Genomic DNA, 20,524 nt, shown 5'->3' with positions numbered 1-20,524 from the left:
TTCGACATGTCAAGTACGAGTACTTTACTGCCCGAGGACAAGTTCCGTAGCTTCGAGTTTGAGTACTTTGACATTCGAGTACGAGTACGAGTACTCTAAAAAAAGTACTAGTCGAGAAGTACTCGAGTACAAGTACGAGTACCCGGAACTACATGTACATCACTGGGGGCTATATGCATACAGCTCGATGCTGGCATTTTGGAGCAAACACACTAATCAATTACAGTAACCATCTCTGCCCTCACACGTACCCATCGACTCCTGGGTGGCCATGGGGAGATGAAATGAGTGACAAAGCGCCTTGCTCAAGGGCATACGCACCATAACCCCAGGCTGGACTCGAACCCACAACCTGCAGATCATACTCGCAGGCCACGATACCACGGTACTGCATTATACGGTACTGAGTATTGGCATGCCTCTCACCTCTTACAGTTTTGACAGCCACGCGGGTGACAAGGCCTCGCTGCTCGATGCCCACGGCTCTTGCAAGTAGCACCTTCCCGAAGGTGCCCTGCGTGAGTTCTTGAAGGAAGGTCAACTGATCTCGCGAGATTGCTGCGCGGCAGTCCGGGACGTTAGCATACGTAGACTCAACCGGATCACTTTCGACTGCGTGAATGGTTTGCATAGGGATCCCTGCAAATAAGCATTTCATATGAATAGCCTTTTTCGGAAGCACTCCTTGATATACATGTACATGTATATCCAAATAAATAAGTCAGATTGGGGCTGAAATCTCTTTCATGTGACATGCAATGTACATGTAATGCGAGAACATCACAAGTTTTATCGTGTGTGTCACTAATTCATCAAGGGTCCTCTCCATGTCAATTTCATTTTGGGCCTCTCTGTTCCATTTTGTAGAGATCTACTTCACTTGTAACAGCTAAACATTCATAAGATGGAATTTTGCGTCGGGGTGATGTAAATCAAAATAGGTTGTGCCCCTCACTGACATACAAACACTGTATACTCAGTGTGTTACCTCCCGAGTGAAAGTTGGAAAACATCACTATGAGGGGCAAAACCTAATTTGATTTACATCACCCCGATGCAAAATTCCATCTTATGAATACTTGATGCGGTACATGCTGTGTACATCAGATTCGAACCAGCCAACCGATCCCGTTAGCTCGGTGGTCGAGTGGTAAGACGTCTGAACTGGAAGGTGGGAGGTAGTGAGTTCGAGTCCCACCAGAGTGATGTTTTCCAACTTTCACTTGGGAGGTAACTCACTGAGTATACAGTGTTTGTACGTCGGTGAGGGGCAAAGCCTAATTTGATTAACAGCTATAAAACACACGCTGCAAGCATTTAACCCTGCACTTTTGTTTGCCCAGAAACAGCACATGCATCTTGAAACATCTGAGAAAATGGAAAGGGCATGCCCTCATAAATATTCTCAAAGGCATCCTTCATACTAAAAAGTACCATAACTTTGAAGACTAATTTAAAATTGAAACATAGCAAAAGCTTTTGTAGCAACTGCTACTTCATTGGATGCAGTGACTGATGTATCTAGCAGATTAACACGGTGTATACATGTACAACTTTCCTAACAAGTACCTACGCTGATGCTCGTTACGCTTTTAATGAAAGGTCATCTATATGTAGGAGGACACTTTAGCAGTTCAGATAAGTTTACCAAATTCAAACCTTGTCTACCTTAAAGTTTGTGACACCAATTGGCATATTGCTTGTTTTTCACAATGTATTTCTCAGATTACTCACCGACGTTTTCGTAGCATTCTGTATCTGCAATGGCCCGGACTGGCCCTCGTGCCTGAGCTCCACTGCAGGTTACAAGCAATTAAGACGGGGGTTTGAAATGTTCAAGGAATTGGGGGGTGGGGCTGGGATTCAAGGCTTGCCCTACATATTCTTGACTAAAATCGTCTAAAGATGGCTACTGGCCCTTTAAAACATGGATTGTCTAGCAGCTTAGTACACTAGGAATAATCTTGAAAGTTCAACCCTACATGTACATTCATAACATAGTGTTATTTGGACAACACTTGTTTTGAAGCCAGTGTGGATGCTGTACAATGTTTAATTTTAGAGCTACATGTAACTCTCAAGAATACAAGGTTATTTTGATGTTATATCATAGGTTAGTAAATCTAAAAAGAAAACGACATTTTTACAGTCATTGTTTTGTATTGAGGTCACATTGCTAAATTGCTTCAATAAAAGTGATAATTGTACTGTTTGAATCAAGAAGAAATGGTTTGGTACAATCAGGCAACTTCCATTGTGCGTTCTTGTCTTTAAACTATATCTAGGCACACGCTTGATTAAATGTATGTTTTTTTAACACAAATTTCAACAAATTGGTTAAACAATGTTTTCTTTCTAACCAATCACAAATGTACTGACCTTTGGGAAACATTTTGTTGTTCTGTTGAGAAAGTAGAAACGTTGAATAAGTTTCAAAAAACGACATGATATATTACGATAGGCAGATTCGATGTTATGTATGTAGCAGTTCTTACCTAATTTTATTATGAATTTTCAACTCAGGTTTGATTTAGTAAAGAAAAATATTTGAAACTCTACTTTTCAACATAATTTCAATTGGATTCGTTTCGATTATCACAAATGATAAAATTTCACAGGATAATAAAACATGAGACATGTCTGGGGACTTTGGTGTTAGATTTTAAGAGAAAAGTAACGGTCTGGAAAATGTCCAGTATCTCTCATCAGAAAAAAGAAAATATACAGTTAGTGTGTATGCCACACAACTACTCATGTTTTGTGCTCAAGGCATTAAAAATGACTATGAAATCTTTATATATTGTTTCGAAAATGTGCATAGTTAAGGTCTTACCCTTCTTGTGCCGTGGCTTCTTTTTTTTACGGTAAAAGCAGCCAGCTGCCTGTATCACAACGCTGATGAGCAAAAGTATTCCCAGTACACTGATGGCAGTTACAAATGGCCAGCTTGTCAGTTTGCCGACGACTGAGGGGGCAACGGTTGCTAATACAAAAAATCAATGTATCAAGAGTATCGTTTAAATGTCATTCGTATACATGTACTGTCAGTGTATCTTTGACACTTTATGTTTTTAGCCAGACTGGATATGAAGAGGATCATTTGGTTGAAAAAAAAAAAAAAATCATTATATCCAAGCATGTAAATGCTCCCCCCCCCCAAAAAAAATAAAACAAATAAATAAAACATATGGACCAGTCACCCGTAGAAGTTAACCAAACATTTTACAATGTTCACTTTTTTTTTACATTTGCAATTTGTTATGCATAGCAGGCATCTCGGGGCTTATGGTTTTGTTTTGCTGTGGTATGCATGAATTAACCATTTGGTATTTTTTTTATCTCGCTTCAGGTCAGCGTTCTGCTATTGTCAACTTTGGAGAATGGTGATGGTGGACATTCAAGTTTGCAAGAGTTACAATGTAGGTGAGTTTGGATAACATTATATGATATATAACTTAAATGGAAATGAGATTATAAAGACCTTTCTTAGTGATATGTATCACTGTGCCAAATCTATATTGGGGAGACCAGCAGAGCTTTTGGGACCAGATTTAAGGAGCACACAAGATCAACACCCCCCCCCCCCTTCTCATAGCTGTGGGTGAACATTTAGTTCACCAGAAACACAACAGCACCTTGGACAATGTACAATTCCTATCACGAGAGGTTCGCTTCTGGGAGCAATTGCCATAGAGATCAACCCAGAACCCAACACTCAATAGGGATGCGGGTCATCTGTGACGATCTGCTGTCACGTGAGCGGAGGGATTTAGCCACAACACTGAAAAAAGAGGTTGTGACGGCCTCGCAAGCTACATCCTGCTTAATAAAGAGACTCTGAAAGGTAACTTAGTTCTAAAACACAGTCTTGTTACACTATACTTATGAGGATCTCCTTCATTTGTTACTATTGTTTGGATTTTATCTCAACATATCTCATAAGGTTTGTACATACAGGAAAACCTCCCGAAGACTTGGCTCAGGTCGTCGGGATTATTACTATCATAAACTCCCTTTGTCCCTATTGCCAAAGTATGAAGCATTATAGGGCAGTCTTGTTGGCTTGTACTTACACTGAACGTCTATGGGACCAAAGCATGCCATTTCGGTTGGGCGGGTCCAAGAAGTTTTTTGTGCAGAGCAGGTTATGTTGTTTCCATTGTCTTCTCTCCTCGGTGTGAAAGCCAGGGTACTCGTGAACATGAATCCACTGCCACATGATGCAGATACGGTTGTGGTACCTGTCAAAGGTGTGTCACCGTTGGACCAAGCCAGATTCCAGTTGTCTGGATATCCCGTGTATGCACGGCACACCAAAACGCTTGGTTTATTGGCTGTCATGGTAGGGGAACCAGTAATGGCCAGAATGTCCGGTGGCCCTGTACAAAAAATGTAAATAAATGTAATTGCATACAGCCATTGACAGTTTTGTCCTCTGCAAATGTGTTTTTTGAGCCATGTAAGTTTGTTTCCATAGATGGTCCTCTTCCTAGGTTTGATACTAAATATTTTAGGTGCCTCAACTGTCATCTCTTACTCCTGTGGTGAGCCTCGTCCTAAACTATTCTAGTTTTTGAAATAAAAAAGAAAGGCTGGAGTCATTGGTAGGGCAACTAAAAGTTGCTATAGGAACATGTTCAAAACCTTCCAAACATAATTCATCCTCTTTTAAGATTTGTCTTTTGGACATACAGGGGGAGTTTCATGACTCATAGTTACGGTTACCTTTACGATTGAAAGTGTTGATTCATTATCAACAAGTTTTTAAATAGATTGCAGTTAAAATGCATACCATTGACGAGAACTGTGAGGACCTTTGATGGAAACGGTTCCTCTGACTCCGTGTTGTTTACCACGCACTTCACCTCTTGGCCATGATTGGCTCTTGTGGGCGTGAATGACCACGTGTCTGAAACGTCAACCAGCCAATCGTCTTCCTCAGACAAAGACGGGCTTGAAATTCGCTGCGAAGCCCCATCCAAGAACCACTCAAAACTTGCTGCTGGCCTGATGTCCACTACCTCGCACTTGAAATATTGTAACATACCCTCGTCCATACCAGGTGAAGCATCGCTCCCAGTCCAGTTTGCAACATACAACAGCATATTAGATGCCTTTGGTTTAACTAAATGTAAATGAAAATAGCAAGTCAAAATTTTGCATTTAAAATGCCAGAGTTGTTTGTTCCTTTCAGCCTATAAGATAAATGTAAAATGTCGTAAACTAAACTTTTTTAAGGTGTGGTCAGGATCATTTTGGTATTTTTGTTATGGGATTACGGATGAACTGTGCTTTCCCACCTTGAATTCTCAATTTCTCGTGCAATTTCCCAACAATTGGCAAATAAGGGACAACTATACATTTCAAAACATCTTTTTAACCATCTTTGCACTTTTGTGTGATTTGTGTTTTGAAAGTGTGTCAAGTTACACAAATGACTAATCTTGCGATACTCTCAAGCATGCGCGTATTGACGTTCACAGTCCAGCAGCGTGCGGACATTCAAATTTCATTGTGATTTTCGAGTCAAAAGGAAAAGAATCACGAAAATGAAAAAAAAAAAAATTTACTGGAAGCTTGTTACCTTTCACATCAAGAGTAATGAATATGTTCACAACGGGATGTATCCCTGCAACAAACGCCATGCACTGCAGTAGCTCCCCGTGGTTGCTCTCAGAAATGGTTATTGCAACAGTACTGGTGCTAGTGGTGAAACCGTCGCTTTCTGTGAGATTGTTGTTTTTGTCTGGTGAAATCTCAAGTCCCCCTAGCATCCACGAGAGCGAGACGGGTGTTCTTAAGTCGGGTACCATGCACGTGAATCGATGATGCTCTCCCTCCGATACATACACTATATCTCCAATAGAAAGGTCGTATCCAAACCATTCGAATAACGCGATATATGTAGTCACTTAAAAGGAAAGAAAATAAAGACAATAGAAAAAAGACAAAAGATGTTGGCCAAATTTTACATCTCGTCGGGGCGTACGACTTTCACAATGGCATTTTGTTTTGTCGCACCTCACAGAAATAAATAGAAGTCTGTTGTGTTAAAATCTCGAATCATGTTGTTACTAAGTTACTTTTTCTTATCGTTTTATTTATTCATGGCAGTCCATCAATTATCAACGATGGAATTTATAAAAACGGTTCCTCCCATAGAACGAAACATTCGTTTCAGGGTTTCTGAACCACGTTCTTGCAACCCGTCCTTCATTTTACGAGGAGTTTATGATGTTGTCACTACAAGTTTAATTTGCTTCTAATTTATGTGGCGACCAAAATATAAACTTTCAAAAGTCGTACCACTAAAATGACTATGTTATTATACGCTCCAATAAAAGTGAAAAGTTAATGTTAATGACAGTTATTGAAGCACTTGTCATTTTGATAAATTTTACAAGATGTCAGAAGTGCAAAGAATAATTTAGTCATCCTGATGAGATGATACTGCCTGTTAAGTCTGACAAGCTGTCTTTGGCTGTGGGGTGTTTTTCAATAGAAATCTTTTGAACAAAAATGACCAGGTTGACTTCGCTTGTATTCATGAAAGTTTCCTGGATAATTCAATGAGAAAATTAAAAGGCTACCTTGAGATCCAACGTCATCGATGGCGATATCTGACAAGCGACCGTTGACACGAATCGCTTCAAACGCTATGAAAAAGTTTGAAGATAAATTCGTGACACAAATCTCAGCCTCCAGCCAGGTTGTTCGGTTCGTTTGCTCACCGCTTCTTGAAAAGAGAACTTCAGCTCCGGTGACTGATCCACCAATAGGCACGCGAGACACATTTAGAGTACCTAAATGGTATAATTCATTTAAAAGCCTTTAAAATGCATAGGCCGATACTCTTATATCAAAATAACCATTTTCAAACCTCAAAATTAGGCGTACATAAGGGAATGTAAAGATATACAACGGCATATGTAATATTTGAAATGCTGCTCTGTGCTCAACTAACTTAAAATGTTTATTTTATTTGTTTTTGAATAGTTTCTTTTAAATAATGCTTTTAATACAATACAAATACTGATTATAACAAGAATTTATTTTGTTTTTAAAACGTCAGCTTGAATGAGCCACAGAATCAATTTCACGTGAAGAGGAATCTTGAAATGTAGAAGTACTTTTGTGTAAATTAGAAAAAAATGAAAACAGTTTTAATTTTTTTCTAATTTACGCGCTTTTTCATGACAACCGTTGTTGTTGCGATGATATCACTCGCTGTCAAGTGGGCTTGTGCCTTAAATGACATTACTGTTTGTTTATGTCTGCATTAAATTACGTACCCATATTGCTTCCGTACATGTTGTACCAGAAACTGAAACACCACGCGTGGTTACCGATCTGTTCTTTGCTTGGAACAACCGCAGGGCTGATAAGCACAGCGTTGGTACCGTCAGACCAGGAGTATGGATGAAAGCTGGCATAACGGCCTCTGTAATCTGGCCAATATTAGTTGTGATAATAAATCGATAAAATATCATCAGATGAGGAAGCTTTGGTAATAAAAAGTTAAGAATAGATTTCAACGTTTATCAGGGATATTCAGAAACATCCACATACCTCCTACAGTCTTGTCATAATCGGGACCAGTAGAAGAAGGATATGTCGCTCCTGCCTGGAGTGTCCAGTCTCTACGGTCTTGTTTTGACTGCTTCCAACCACACCACCCTTCTTCAAAGGTACAGTTGAAACCTACTGTTGCTAAAATATAGAGCACATAATTGTCCAAATCAACATATATGCGACCCTCTGATTGTAATGAGTTTGTAATACCCAATGATTTGTATATTCCAATTATGGGAATATACTTACACTTGGCAACCAGTCTGACTACAAGAGATGCCTGAGCGTCGAATGGCTCCTCAATACTTGCCACATATCGCACCTCCACTCCATTGCTCTCAGGGGTAGGAGTGAATGCCCAACTGTCTCTTGTGGTGACCAACTCATCGCTTCCTCTAAAAGTAGGCCTATATGTATCTCTCCTGGTGTCACCAAGGTACCACTGAATTCTGGCTTCAGGCCACGTATCCTTTGTTTCACAAGTAAAGGTGTATGATATAGTTGTTGCAACGTTTACTGTGCTACCAGGTCGAAGTCTGTTTCCACTGGGACCGGTCAGTGACATTAATGATGACTTTGGTTTCACTATTAAAGAGAAGCATACATCGCATTCATTTTGAGGCTAAGAGGTACACGTACATGTACATAGATAAATCGGCATTTCGCAATCACCGTATTTCCGCAAAACCGCCCTGCCTATTTCTCATAAACACCACTCACCAGTAAGACAATGTAGTGTAGGTCCTAAATATGTATTTAAAATTGCATCTCACCTTTTACAGCGATTGGTACAGTCATATTGTCCATCAGCTCACCATCTTTGTTAAAGGTTTCGCAATGTAGTGTCTTTCCATGGATCTCTCCGTTAGGTGACACAACGATACTACTGCTAACGCTTAATCCGTCGGTGGTGTCGACGCTTCTGTTACTGACTTGTTTGACTCGCCGGCCAGCCAAGGTCCAGACAAGTTCTACTTCCTGCTTTATGTCAGGTACCATGCATGTAAATACAGTATCTTCTCCTTCCACAAGGACTGCTTTTCCAGCATCAGAAGGAAAGTCTTCAGTTGAATCGAAAAGGAACATTCGAGGGATAACTGAGGAGAAGGAAATACTCCAGTGAATGTACGCAATTGAAGTAATCAATATTGAAGTTATCAATATTTACCTCTGAACTATGTTGTTTTCTTTCGAAATAATCCAAGAATCACAAACGTTAAATTAAAGTACATGTCGGTAAACAAGAACGATTATAATCCGTTCAAGTATGACTAATTTACCCATCCGGAGTAGTGGTAAAAAAATCCTACCAGTATTAATGTCATCGATTGCAATGTCCGATAAATCGCCGCCACGAACTGCCTCAAGAGCAATCTGAAATTCTGAAGAAGCATTTCTCGCACAACTCCTGGCTTTTAACCAAACCCTTGCATTCGTATATTGTCCTTCTCTCGTAAAGATGATTTCACCGTCACTGATTGTCTGATTAATTGGAACATGGTACACATTGAGAGTCCCTGTGAAAACAAAAGAAATAATACGATGACAACATTTATCATTCATTTCCGACAGAGCTCACGAAGAGACTCCTGCCCCCCCCCCCCCCCATATTCCCGAAAATCTGCTCTAATAACCGAACAAGCTCTCTTTACTTGTAATTTATATCACCATTCAACCCCTCAGACGTGCAGTTAAATACCGGTTCCTTACAGTCTGCTTTGAAATTATTTGTAAATGCCTGATCTTAGCCACTTCACCTTGCATAAAATTTCCTGGTTTCCTATAAGCCGTTCCAAATGATCTCTTCGTGCACAATATCGTGAGCTTGTCAATGCACCTCGTAGCCTAGGGGCGTCTCATAACAATAGTTAAATCACTTGTTAACCTCCATTGTGACTTCTCTCAGGTCCCAAACACTTCGCCTAGGTTTTTCTGAGGTTCAAGTGAAGCCCATCTTGGGGGGGGGGGGGGGGACCATTAGCCGCATTACCCAGTGGCTAGCGTAACGTGATGTAGCGATCTCGGTTCAATCAATAATTTTGTTCGGTTACATGTACAAAGTAGGCGCTGCATTTACGTGTTCGTCATTGGGTAAAGTTGGTCCTTGTTCGGTGACTTGCAGCACGCGTGCGCAGGTGTACGTGTTCTACATAACCCCCAAGGACAGACACACAAAGGGAGAAGAAAGGATCCTTTCAGCTTGGGCGTTGGGTCTTTTATTCAAAACGGTCCTCTGTAGTGAGTTCGTGTGCTTTGTCTATGGCAGAGTGTTATATTAAAGGGACAAAGGGAAACACAAAGCATTGTCCTCGGGAGTATAGTACTTCAAGAGTTTATGTATGAGCTGGCCCGTACGAGCCTGACGGTAAGGACAGTAATCTGTGTAGGACTGAGCTAAAGTCACCTGTGTCTACATTGTAAGTCCTGATTAGTGCTCATGTTACTGAGCTGGAGCTCGGCAGGTTGAGGGACTATTTGGTGGTGCGGTATAAACGTTCCTTGTAGGAGCTTACGGTCGCTTATAAGGGTGGACACCACACTAGTTGATTATACATGTTATACAGATTTACATCTTATGCAGACTTGCGCGCTTACGTCCCTTAACCTTACATCAAAACAGTGCATTTAAACCTTACGCTCTATATGTTCTCTGTTTTCATAACTATTTGATACATTTGGAATGTTGGAAAGTTGACTTAAAACCTCAAAATAGACAGTAGTAATTTTTTTAGCTGACGAATATGAACATGCCCCGAAACACCGTTAAAGGTGCAAAACGTGGATCGAACAGATACAATGGTAAATTCCAGAATTAAAATGATTAAATCATCGATTCAGGGACCACTAATCATAAAGTAGCTGTTTAAAACATATTGTTAGAATGGTTAAAATCCTTACCCATTTCCTCTCCGAACATGTTGTACCAGAAACTGAAGCACCACTTGTTGTACGGCTGTTCTCTACTTGGCGAAATGACAGGGCTGATAAGTATAGCGTTAGTGCCTGCATAACTAACGGACGTTTCATAATAGATGTATTGGCCACTTGCAGCTGGACAAAGTGATTTAAAAAAAAAAAAAAAAAAAACTTTCAATGAAATTTCGCATTCATGATGTAATTATGTCGGCAGATTTTCAACATAATTTAGCTTTGGTGTGAGTTGGCTTCTTATTTTTAATGCAGATTCATTTGGTTACAAAATGTAAGTCAAGGCCAATATGCGACGGAACATAATACTCAAATGTCAATACTCTGTTATACATGTAGTTTAGTCGTTGATGAACCGTGATAAAAACACTTTATTAGAAAGCTAATTTAAAGACCAGAACTGCATGTACATGTATTTTAAATAATTTACTAACCTAGTGTCCTGTCGAAATCTGGTCCGGTGTTAGAGGTAGGAGTTGGCCCCTGCTGCAGCAGCCAGTTGGAACTGTCTTCATTGGATTGTCTCCAGCCACAAAACCCTCTCTTAAAGGTGCAGTTGAAGTCTGCGCTTGCTGTGAAAAATATAAACAACACACACCCAACTGACAATTTTTTCAAGTTAAAAGTAGTTAGAATGTGAACTAATTCAACAGGTTTCCACTGGAATTCACTGGCATCAGTCTGTCACAAGTGACTCTGTATATTTCTTTAGTTATTCATTTATTCATTCATTGAACTGGTTTAATTGGTTAAGTGGTTTTGAGTGTTTGTATATGTCTGTGTGTGGATTCAGTAATAGATTGGAAGTTCCAGTGATGAATATTCAGTATTGTTGAGTAAGTCATTCATGGTATGTGGGTGCGCCAAGGAAATTGCTTTTGTTACCCGGCCGTGTGTGCCATAGTTAGCAGTTTGAGTATGAACATTTGCCAAATGCCTTCCAATTGAAATTGATTGCATGAGAGTGGCTTGGGTTTTTCCTACATGTATGCTAAGCTGCAGGCACTTGCTCGCCAAATATATGAGAGAGGACCTATTTTGCCGTGAAGTCATAAAAATATCATACAGCTAGTCGTGGACCCCTACCTCTACCGGACTCCTTGGAATCTGAGTGAATCTGCAGAGTCATTTGGCAGGTTAACAAGGACCTGGCGGCAGTTTAATACTTTTAGAATTGTGTTAAATATATAGGGTTAATAACACAAATTTGATTTGGATTTCAAATGTGAGGTTGAAAATAAATTATAGAATCAACAAGATTGAAAGAAGACTTAATAGGCTAATTATTCAATGTTCCCGAAGACAATAGTATTTGATGCGGTATTGACAATTTAAATGACTTAAGATAAATACAGAAAGAAAAGTTTGAACCAAATTGAAGAAATGTGTGAACAAAGAATTGAAGAAGTTGTTCGAATCAAAAATAAAGAAGCGTTTGAACTAAAATGGAAGAAACGTTTGGTCCAAAATTGGAGACGGGTTTTAGGCAAAATTGATTGAAGTGTTTGAACCAAGATTGAAGAAATGTTAGTAAATAATAAAGTTTGGAACGACTCGACCTCCCAAGTAGGAATGTTGGACGGGGATTCCTACAGTTAGAAGGAATGCAAAGCCGAGCTGTAATAGCCTTGGGAAGTTATGTCGAAGAGAGTAATGGTCATCTTCTCCGTGTCCAGCAGGCCCATCCACTCCATAACCAAACAGGCGAGTGCAATCTGCCAGAAAGCTGACATTGGTGCCCTTTGTCCTTCATCAAAACTGGAGTACCGTCAGTACCATACATATCAGAAAAGATGAAGGATAAGTGGAAAGCCAAACCACTCCATGGGCAACACTGCAGAGTAGCTGAAGAAGTTCTTGCAGCTACTGAATCATCATACCAATGGCTTCGGTTTGGGCAACTGAAGCCGGAAACAGAAGGAATGGTAGTGGCGATCCAGGACCAAGTCATGCGCGCACACTCGCATGAAAAGATGAAAGAACATCCTAAGACTGCAAGTGGTTGGAACGCGCCGAATGTGTGATGAGAGTGAGGAACCGATCAACCACGTTATCAGCAGATGTATTTGATGGTGCCGATCGAGGCACTATATGGCGAGATACAACTAAGTGGCGTCCATCATCCACAGGAAATTGTGTCGCCAGACAGGTATCAATACTGCACGCAGATGGTACGAGTACGCTCCTCCGCCAGTAGCAGAAAATGATGTCATGAAGCTGCTGTGGGATAGCCAGTACAAACATATCGTACCATCATGGCTAACAAACCTGACATCATCGCCATAGACAATGACGTGAAGCTAAAATCATAGAAGTCAGCATTCCTGCAGACAGCAATATCAAGGAAGATATAGAAGGAAGTTCGCTGAGAAACAAGACGAATACCAAGACCTGAGGATAGAGATCCAGAAAATATGGCACGTCAAGGCCATCATACATCCTGTCTGGTCTCATGCTGAAAGAAACAGTCCAACAGGCTTGGGGTACAGACACACCTCCAAAGGACAGTCATCCTCCAAACATGCAACATCTCCCGTTGCTTCCTAAACTAAACCATCATCAACTGCGACGGAAACCTACAAAGGACAAAGCAGCTAAATTGTTTTCTGTTGAATAATCATAGTCTCGAAAAACTGTAGTCGCCTGGCTGATAAAGCTATGTTAACTAGAAATAATAATGAATACTTATAATGCGCACACATCCACCTAAAAATAGGCGCTCATGGCGCTACAATAGAAACACAAAGATAAACAAGATGGTTCTCGAACCATGCGTCTCGCCTGCTTTCGCGATTAACTGTAAAGAGTGACCTTTGACGTTGGTATATGATCTGTGACATCATAATCATTTGAAGGTTCCCATGTTGCATCTGTGGCCCAAGTTTGGTTCCAATTGGACTTTATCGTTTGAAATGAGACCAATTTTACATGCTCAGCCTATTATACAACTTGACCTCATATGACCACTGACCTTGGTATGTGACCTTAGACTTCATTATTATATGAAGGTTGCCAAGTTGCATCTATGACCCAAGTTTGGTTCCAATGGGACTTTAACTTTTGAAATGATACCAATTTTACGAAACTTTTACCAATTTAACGAAACCTTAATCAAAATACCACATACATGTACATACACACAGACATACATACATGTACATACACACAGACACAGTGATTGCATGGTCTCTTTTCTGAACAAAGTTAAGGCGACTCGGATACAAATACAAAACTGTATACTACTGTGGCGTCGGTGCTGGTCGGCCGGCAGAGGGCACCAGCACGGCACCGCGGTGCAGCCGTGCAGTGGAGCCCCTGCTGGTTGGCCGGGAGACCCGTTGCCGGGCGGGATCTCGCAGAGTGCAGGGCAGCCTAGTGACGGTCGACAAATTAGAGTCTTTTTTCACTGATAGTCAGGGGAGTTTTGCCCGGGAAAGGGGGCGGTTGCTGGGTCTCTGGGGTCCGCACCTTTCATTGGGGAAAATGTGGAGGGTAATGGAGCGGGTATAGTAGGCCAGTCACGGGCGCTTCAGTCACATACCATGCATTGCCCGCACCAACACTGCACATGCGCAGTCTCCCAGCGAGCCGCCCCCCCCCCCCCCCCCGTCTCGCCTGTCGATGCGGCTGGGGCGGGGCTTTGCCTAGGGACACCCCTAATGCCAGGGCCCTTGAGGAACCACCCCGTGCCGTTGTCGGCGGCGCGACTGACGCTCCGTTCCAATTCGGAACGCTGCTCAGTTGCGCCGATCGTTAAGGCAGGGGTGGAGTTCTGACCAGAGACACCCCACGTATTTTACACCAACACAACTAATGCCAGGGCCCATGAAAGGCTGCCCCCCGGTGTGAGCGGAAACGCAACGGGCGCGGCCTCTTTAATGGGGCGCCCCCAAGCTGAATTTGCACATGCACTGGGGGCAGGAAACCGTCCGATTACACCCCGGGCTACGCACCCTGGAATACCGGAAATCAATTTCCCTCGGCACGACCCTTGTTTCCAGTGCCCCAGTGTAGAAAGCCCCAGTCTCCAGTCGTAGCGGGTCCACGCTGCACGGGTTGTTGAAACAGGGCCGACTCAATTGCTCCGCACACGATTCAATGGAGCGGAGCAGATGGAGTTGCTCCGCACGGGAGTCTATGCGCACACCAGTCAATGGAGCGGAGCCGATGGAGTTGCTCCGCACACGAGTCAAAGGAGCAGAGCCGATGGAGTTGCTCCGCACGGGAGTCAATGGAGCAGAGCCAATAGAGTTGCTCTTCACGGGAGTCTATGGAGCGGAGCCAGCACAGTTGCTCCACACACAAGTCGATGGAGCGGAGCCAATGGAGTTGCTCCGCATGGGAGTCAATGGAGCACAGCCTATAAAGTTGCTCCGCACGGGATTCAATGGAGCGCAGCCGGCGCAGTTTCTCCACACACAAGTCAATGGAGCCGAGCCGATGGAGTTGCTCCGCACGGGAGTCAATGGAGCGGAGCCGATAGAGTTTCTTCACATGGGAGTCGATGGAGCGGAGCCAATAGAGGTGCTCCGCACAGGATTCATTGGGGCAGAGCTGTTGGAGTTGCTCCGCACGGGAGTCAATGGAGCGGAGCCGACGCAGTTGCTAGACACGGGAGTCAATGGAGCAGAGCCAATAGAGTTGCTCCGCATGGGATTCAATGGGGTGGAGCCGGTGGAGTTGCTCCGCATGGGAGTCAATGGAGCGGAGCCGACCCAGTTGCTCCGCACGGGAGTCAATGGAGCGGAGCCGGCGCAGTTGCTACGCACGGGAGTCAATGGAACAGAACTGGAATCCCAAAACCAACATAATCATGATCAAAGGGGTCGGAGACCGCTGATGCTCCCTGATAAGTTCGACGGAAGCTCCGTCTGGTCTGACTACTTGTGCCATATTGAGAGCGTAGCGGCAGTCAATCATCGGAGTGAGGCCGAAAAGGCGATGTTCCTTGCAACCCATCTAAGGGGGACAGCCCAAGAGGCACTGGAGGATATAGCGCCAGAGTTGCGGAAGGAATACTCCTCCATCCTGGACAATTTTGAACAACGGTTTGGGGTGACATCACAGATTCCACTTCATTGGGCTCAATTGGCGATGTGCACACGCGGACGCGATGAGTCACTCAGTGGCCTGGGACAATCGATTTGACGTTTGGTCGCCAATAGCTACCCAAAGCTACCCATGCAGTTCCCCGAAGATTTAGCGGTGGAGGCATTTCACAATGCACTGGGGGATGAGCAATTGCAGCGCCACATTTTCTCGAGGAGAGCAATGACGTTGACTGAGGCGGTCAACCTCGCGACCGAGATGGAGGCATTTCTTGAGTCGCAGGCACAACTTCGAAAAGGGAAACCAGGAGCTAAAGACATTAAGACAGTTGAACAGCCTCTCCATAACTCAGCTGAAGGAAGCACACCAGCTCCGGGGGCTTGGAACACATTGAGTACCCTCCCCCAAGTGCAGTGTGATGGGTGTCACAAACTCGGACACATCCGACGCAACTGCCCTCACCAGAAGCAAAGGTCAGCCCCCTACCGACAACGAGAACTGACAGAAGAGAAGTTGGAGGGACTGCTGGTGGGAGCTGTCGATAGTGCTAGACAAGAAAAGACCATAGATCCGGACAGGCTTTTGGGAGCCTGGGACCACGAACAACTGAACCAAGAATAACACAATGACCCCGAGCTAGGCAGGATCATGCGATGGCTGAAAGAGGGAGTCCCAAGGCCTTGCTGGACGGACGTCTCAGCGCTGGATGAGTGCACAAAGTTTTGGTGGGCCAAGTGGGAGACACCGGTGTGGAAGGTCATGGTCCCACGGGCTAAAGTAAAAGATGTCCTGAGACTGGCCCATGACAATAGGACATTGGGCCACTTGGGGATTGCCCGGACGGTCGCGCGGTTGCGGCAGGCTCCCGTGTACTGGAGGCGAATGCGAGGTCAAGCGGAGGACTGGTGCCGGAAGTGCCACAAATGCGGATCTAAGAAGCCACTGCCGCGTCCTCTGAGGACCCCACTCCAACAGTACGTGGTGGGGGCTCCAATGGAGCGCCTTGCAATCGACCTCACGGGTAGGCTTCCTAGGACGAAGGCCGGGAATACGAGCATCATGGTGGTAGCCGACTACTTCACCAAATGAGTAGAGGCATTCCCGATTTCTGACCAGACAGCAGAGATGGTTGCCAAGACGCTCGTCCAACAGGTCATTACACGGTTCGGGACCCCCCTAGAGATCCACACCGATCAAAGGAGGGAATTCGAGGCTGGCCTGTTCCAAGGGGTATGTAAGTTGCTCAACATTCACAAGACCCGCATGACGCCATTTCACCCTCAGTCAGATGGCATGGTGGAGCGCTTCAACTGCACAGTGAAGACCATGCTCAGCATGTTTGTTGACGAAAATCATGACGACTGGGACAAACATCTCCCGTACCGTTCCTCTCAGCACGACAGCACTAAGTGGTGGTGGGCCTGCTGAAGGAGCAGACAGCAGGTGTTGCAGTGCACATATATGTGGCTAAATTAAGGGCGAAGATGGAACGTGCCCACGGATTCGCCCGGCGCCACCTGCAGAAGAGTCAAGAGTACCAAAAGCGGCAGTACGATCGACGGGCGCAGGGAGCCGGTTATGAGACGGGGCAGCCGGTGTGGTTGTAAACCCCCATGAAGAAGGTGGCACACCCAAGCTGCAGTGCTGGTGGGAGGGTCCCTTTGTGGTGTTGAGGAGGTTCAATGACGTCACGTACCAGATACAGAGGTCTCCACGGGCCAGAGCGAAAGTGGTGCACTACAACCGACTAAAGCCATACCTGGGCGATGCCAGGGACCTGTGGGGGAGAAGGATCAAACCCCGGAGGCAGGACTACCAGCAACCACCACTGCCGACGGGGGTGACCAGCGTACTGAAGAGGACCCACCTCCGTCTCGGAGGGGGCAGAAGACACCACTGCTAGAGACGACGATGACGGCTGCCCCTTGTGAGCGGAGTGATACAGGAGCAAGATCCCTGGCAGTGGCCAGTAAGACCGGGGAGGGAAGGAATGAGCGAGCACCTTCCCCACAGTTAGAGCCAGTCCATAGTACAGTCACCCCGGGTGGGCAAAAAATTGTTCAGCCAAGCCGTTATTGCCTACAACTGACTGAATCTCCTCTCTCTCCTCCTTGCAGGATGGCCTCGGTTTGCCCTAACTGCGGAAGGACCTTCGGCAGGAGGAGCAATTTGCGGAGACATGTATGGACGGCCTGCGAGGTGTTGTACCCAGACCCTCCCTACCCATGCGCCAATGGATGCAGCGTCCGTTTCTACCGACGCGATATACAAGAGAGGCACCACCGCTTCTGCCAGGGGGTCCTCATGGGCATGGTCGGTGTGGAAGTGGATGTATTGGACGTCCATGCAAGCGACGGGGAGCTGGAGGGTGATCCAAACCCTGCGGAGCAGTCACCCTCTCCACCTCACCTCTCTCGACAGGGGACCCCCGACTCGCCGTCTTCTGGACGGGACCGTGGTACTGCAAGATGGCCACCCTCGTCACCCCTGTTGAAAAGGTGGCAGAGTCTGGAGTCGGAGGGCCGGGCCACTTGGAGCGGCCCTCTGGACCGCACCCCCACAAACGTCAGTCATCCGGACCGGAGGGTCCTATCCCCACAGAGCTATCCCCACAGAGCGACCCCCAGTGCCACCACCGCGAGCGGCCATGACCGCGCGAGGACCGTGGCACTGGAACCAGAACAGGAGGCCTTGATTTGGCCAGGCTGCATGTGGAAGCCCCGGAACCCAATCCAGACCGAAGCTAGCGGACGGTGGAACGCAGGTGGAGTTGTTGTTGTCCTCCTCAATTCTTTTCTCTCTTTCTGAATGTATTGACCTGTGGGCGCTTCCCGGACTGCAGTCTGCGTGGTTGTCCGGTTACGATGCTCGCCACCTTGTTTGAGGACTAACAAGGATCCTCAGAGGGGGCGGTGTGGTGTTGGTGCCGGTCAGCCGGCAGAGGGCGCCAGCATGGCACTGCGGTGCAGCCGTGCAGTGGAGCCCCTGCTGGTCGGCCGGGGAGACCCGTTGCCGGGCGGCGCCGACTCAGGGATTTTTCATGTAATCACGTTGTTGTGTGAGAGTTGTGAGAAGGAAAAGAGTCTCGTGTAAAACTTGTGAAAAATAAACGACCTAGAGTCAGAAGAACCCTGAGAAATAGTGGTTGTGGATTCCTTTGGCTGTCGTGTGACAACCCAGGATTCGGTCAACGTTACACTACGTACATGTACAGTTTGACAAGCACAAGGACTTATTCTGTGGTGTTGTAGGCTAGATTATCAGAGAGCCGGAGCTGAGAGATGCACTAGATCGGATGCTAATGGGGAGACTATTCCAAAGACGTGGTGCAGCTATACGAAATGATCAGAACATGCACTCAAGGATGATATATTCCTTTCCTATCGCTGATTTTGAACATTATGAGATTTAATACTAATATATTTGTGTTCATTACGATTTGAAAGAGTGGAAGTATAATGTTTACAAATGAGTATAGTAAATAAATAAATTAAATAGTGAAGGTGTGTGGTAGATAAACGACATTATGCCTATGTCAAAATACATATTTCAACTTAGCATCTCACCCTTAACAGCGATTGACACAGTCATATCGTTGGTCAGCTCACCATCTGCGTCGAACGCTTCGCATTGTAATGTCTTTCCATGGATGTCTCTGTTAGGTGACACAACGATGCTAGTGCTAACGCTCAATCCGTTGATGGTGTCAATACGTCTGTTAGTGACTTGTTTTACTCGCTGGCCAGCTAAGGTCCAGACAAGTTCTACTTCGTGGATTGTGTCTGGAACCATGCAAGTAAATGCATGATCTTCTCCCTCAACAAGGACTGCTATACCAGCATTAGAGGGAAAGTCTTTAGTTGCATCGAAGAGGAACATTCGGGGGATAACTGGGGGTAAAGGAAGGAACCAAATAACGGAAGCAAGAAAGGACAACGAAGTAGGGAACATTAACATTAAATATAAATTAGGTGTTCACTATCCATTTAGCCCAATTTTGTCCAAGCTTACGTTTTTCTTTCAAGTGAGTGTAACATCTAGATAATTTTTTTATGGTTTTATCGAAAGGTCGAGTTAAATCATAAAACGTCAACCAATAAAGTACACGTTTGATAATTATGTGATAAATTAATGTCACGATCCTTTCAAGTTTGACAAAGTTCGACATTGTCAAGGTGTGAGTCGGGAAAGAGCGGGGAAGTTTTTGTGTAATCGAATCTGAGGTAGCGGAAATTTGTAATCGTTTGAATAAATAGAAACAAATCTTACCAGTGCTAATGTCATCAATTGCAATGTCTGACCGATAGTCGCTACCACAGACTGCCTCAAGAGCAATTTGAAATTCTGAAGTAGCATTTCTCACACAGCTCCTGGCTTTTAACCAAAGGCTTGCATTCGTATACTGACCGCTTCTTGTAAAGATGATTCCACCGTCATTGATTGTCTGATTAACTGGAAGCTGGTACACATTGAGAGTTCCTGTTAAAACATTACAAACAAAACCACGGATACAATTACTAATGTTTCCATTCAGCTTTACATTGGATTAATTGCACAAAATAACAAAATCAGCCATGAATATCCCTGATCGACAATTACTTATTTTTTTCCTGGCATGATGCCTTTCAGAAGGAAAGGGCAATTTAATAACAAAAAATTCTCCTCAGGATCCGCGGGCTCACAATTAGGCCTTGTTGTGATGGAGCTCTTTCACGGACCAAGAAGGCACGTTGGTTGCCACTGCCTTTGTCCCTTTACCCTAAATGGATATCTCTCTTTACACTACTAAGAAACATGTTCTTGGATGAAGATATTTTGTTCGACACTGTGGGACATGATGTGGCATCAGAAAGTCCGGATTTATCCTTCAACATGGGAACCCATATATAGACCAAAAGGTGAAACACCCCTGACACTCCTACCTAAACATGACGGTCATACCTTGTCAAAATATGGCTTGACAATCTAAGCGGAT

General features: G+C 44.5%; 2 protein-coding genes across 2 annotated transcripts; both read right to left on the bottom strand.

The window, feature by feature from the left end:
- Nucleotides 1-241: 241 nt before the first annotated feature.
- On the bottom strand, nucleotides 242-2,396 carry LOC119733016. Its single transcript, XM_038206597.1, has 3 exons — nucleotides 2,380-2,396; nucleotides 1,735-1,796; nucleotides 242-639 (listed from the first exon to the last, which is right to left on the bottom strand). The coding sequence occupies exon 3, from the start codon at nucleotides 629-631 to the stop codon at nucleotides 242-244; it is 390 nt and encodes a 129-aa protein (XP_038062525.1). The 5' UTR covers nucleotides 632-639; nucleotides 1,735-1,796; nucleotides 2,380-2,396.
- A 1,606-nt stretch (nucleotides 2,397-4,002) lies between these two features.
- Nucleotides 4,003-7,296, bottom strand: LOC119733015. The gene is made up of 5 exons (XM_038206596.1): nucleotides 7,293-7,296; nucleotides 6,591-6,803; nucleotides 5,585-5,911; nucleotides 4,793-5,125; nucleotides 4,003-4,379 (listed from the first exon to the last, which is right to left on the bottom strand). Exons 1-5 carry the CDS (start codon nucleotides 7,294-7,296, stop codon nucleotides 4,003-4,005), a joined length of 1,254 nt encoding a protein of 417 aa, XP_038062524.1.
- Nucleotides 7,297-20,524: the final 13,228 nt, after the last annotated feature.

Source organism: Patiria miniata, unplaced genomic scaffold (genome assembly GCF_015706575.1).
Source record: "Patiria miniata isolate m_02_andy unplaced genomic scaffold, ASM1570657v1 HiC_scaffold_25, whole genome shotgun sequence".
NCBI lineage: Eukaryota > Metazoa > Echinodermata > Asteroidea > Valvatida > Asterinidae > Patiria > Patiria miniata.
Note: the sequence above shows the minus strand (reverse complement) of the source record. Positions and strands in the feature narration are given on the sequence as shown.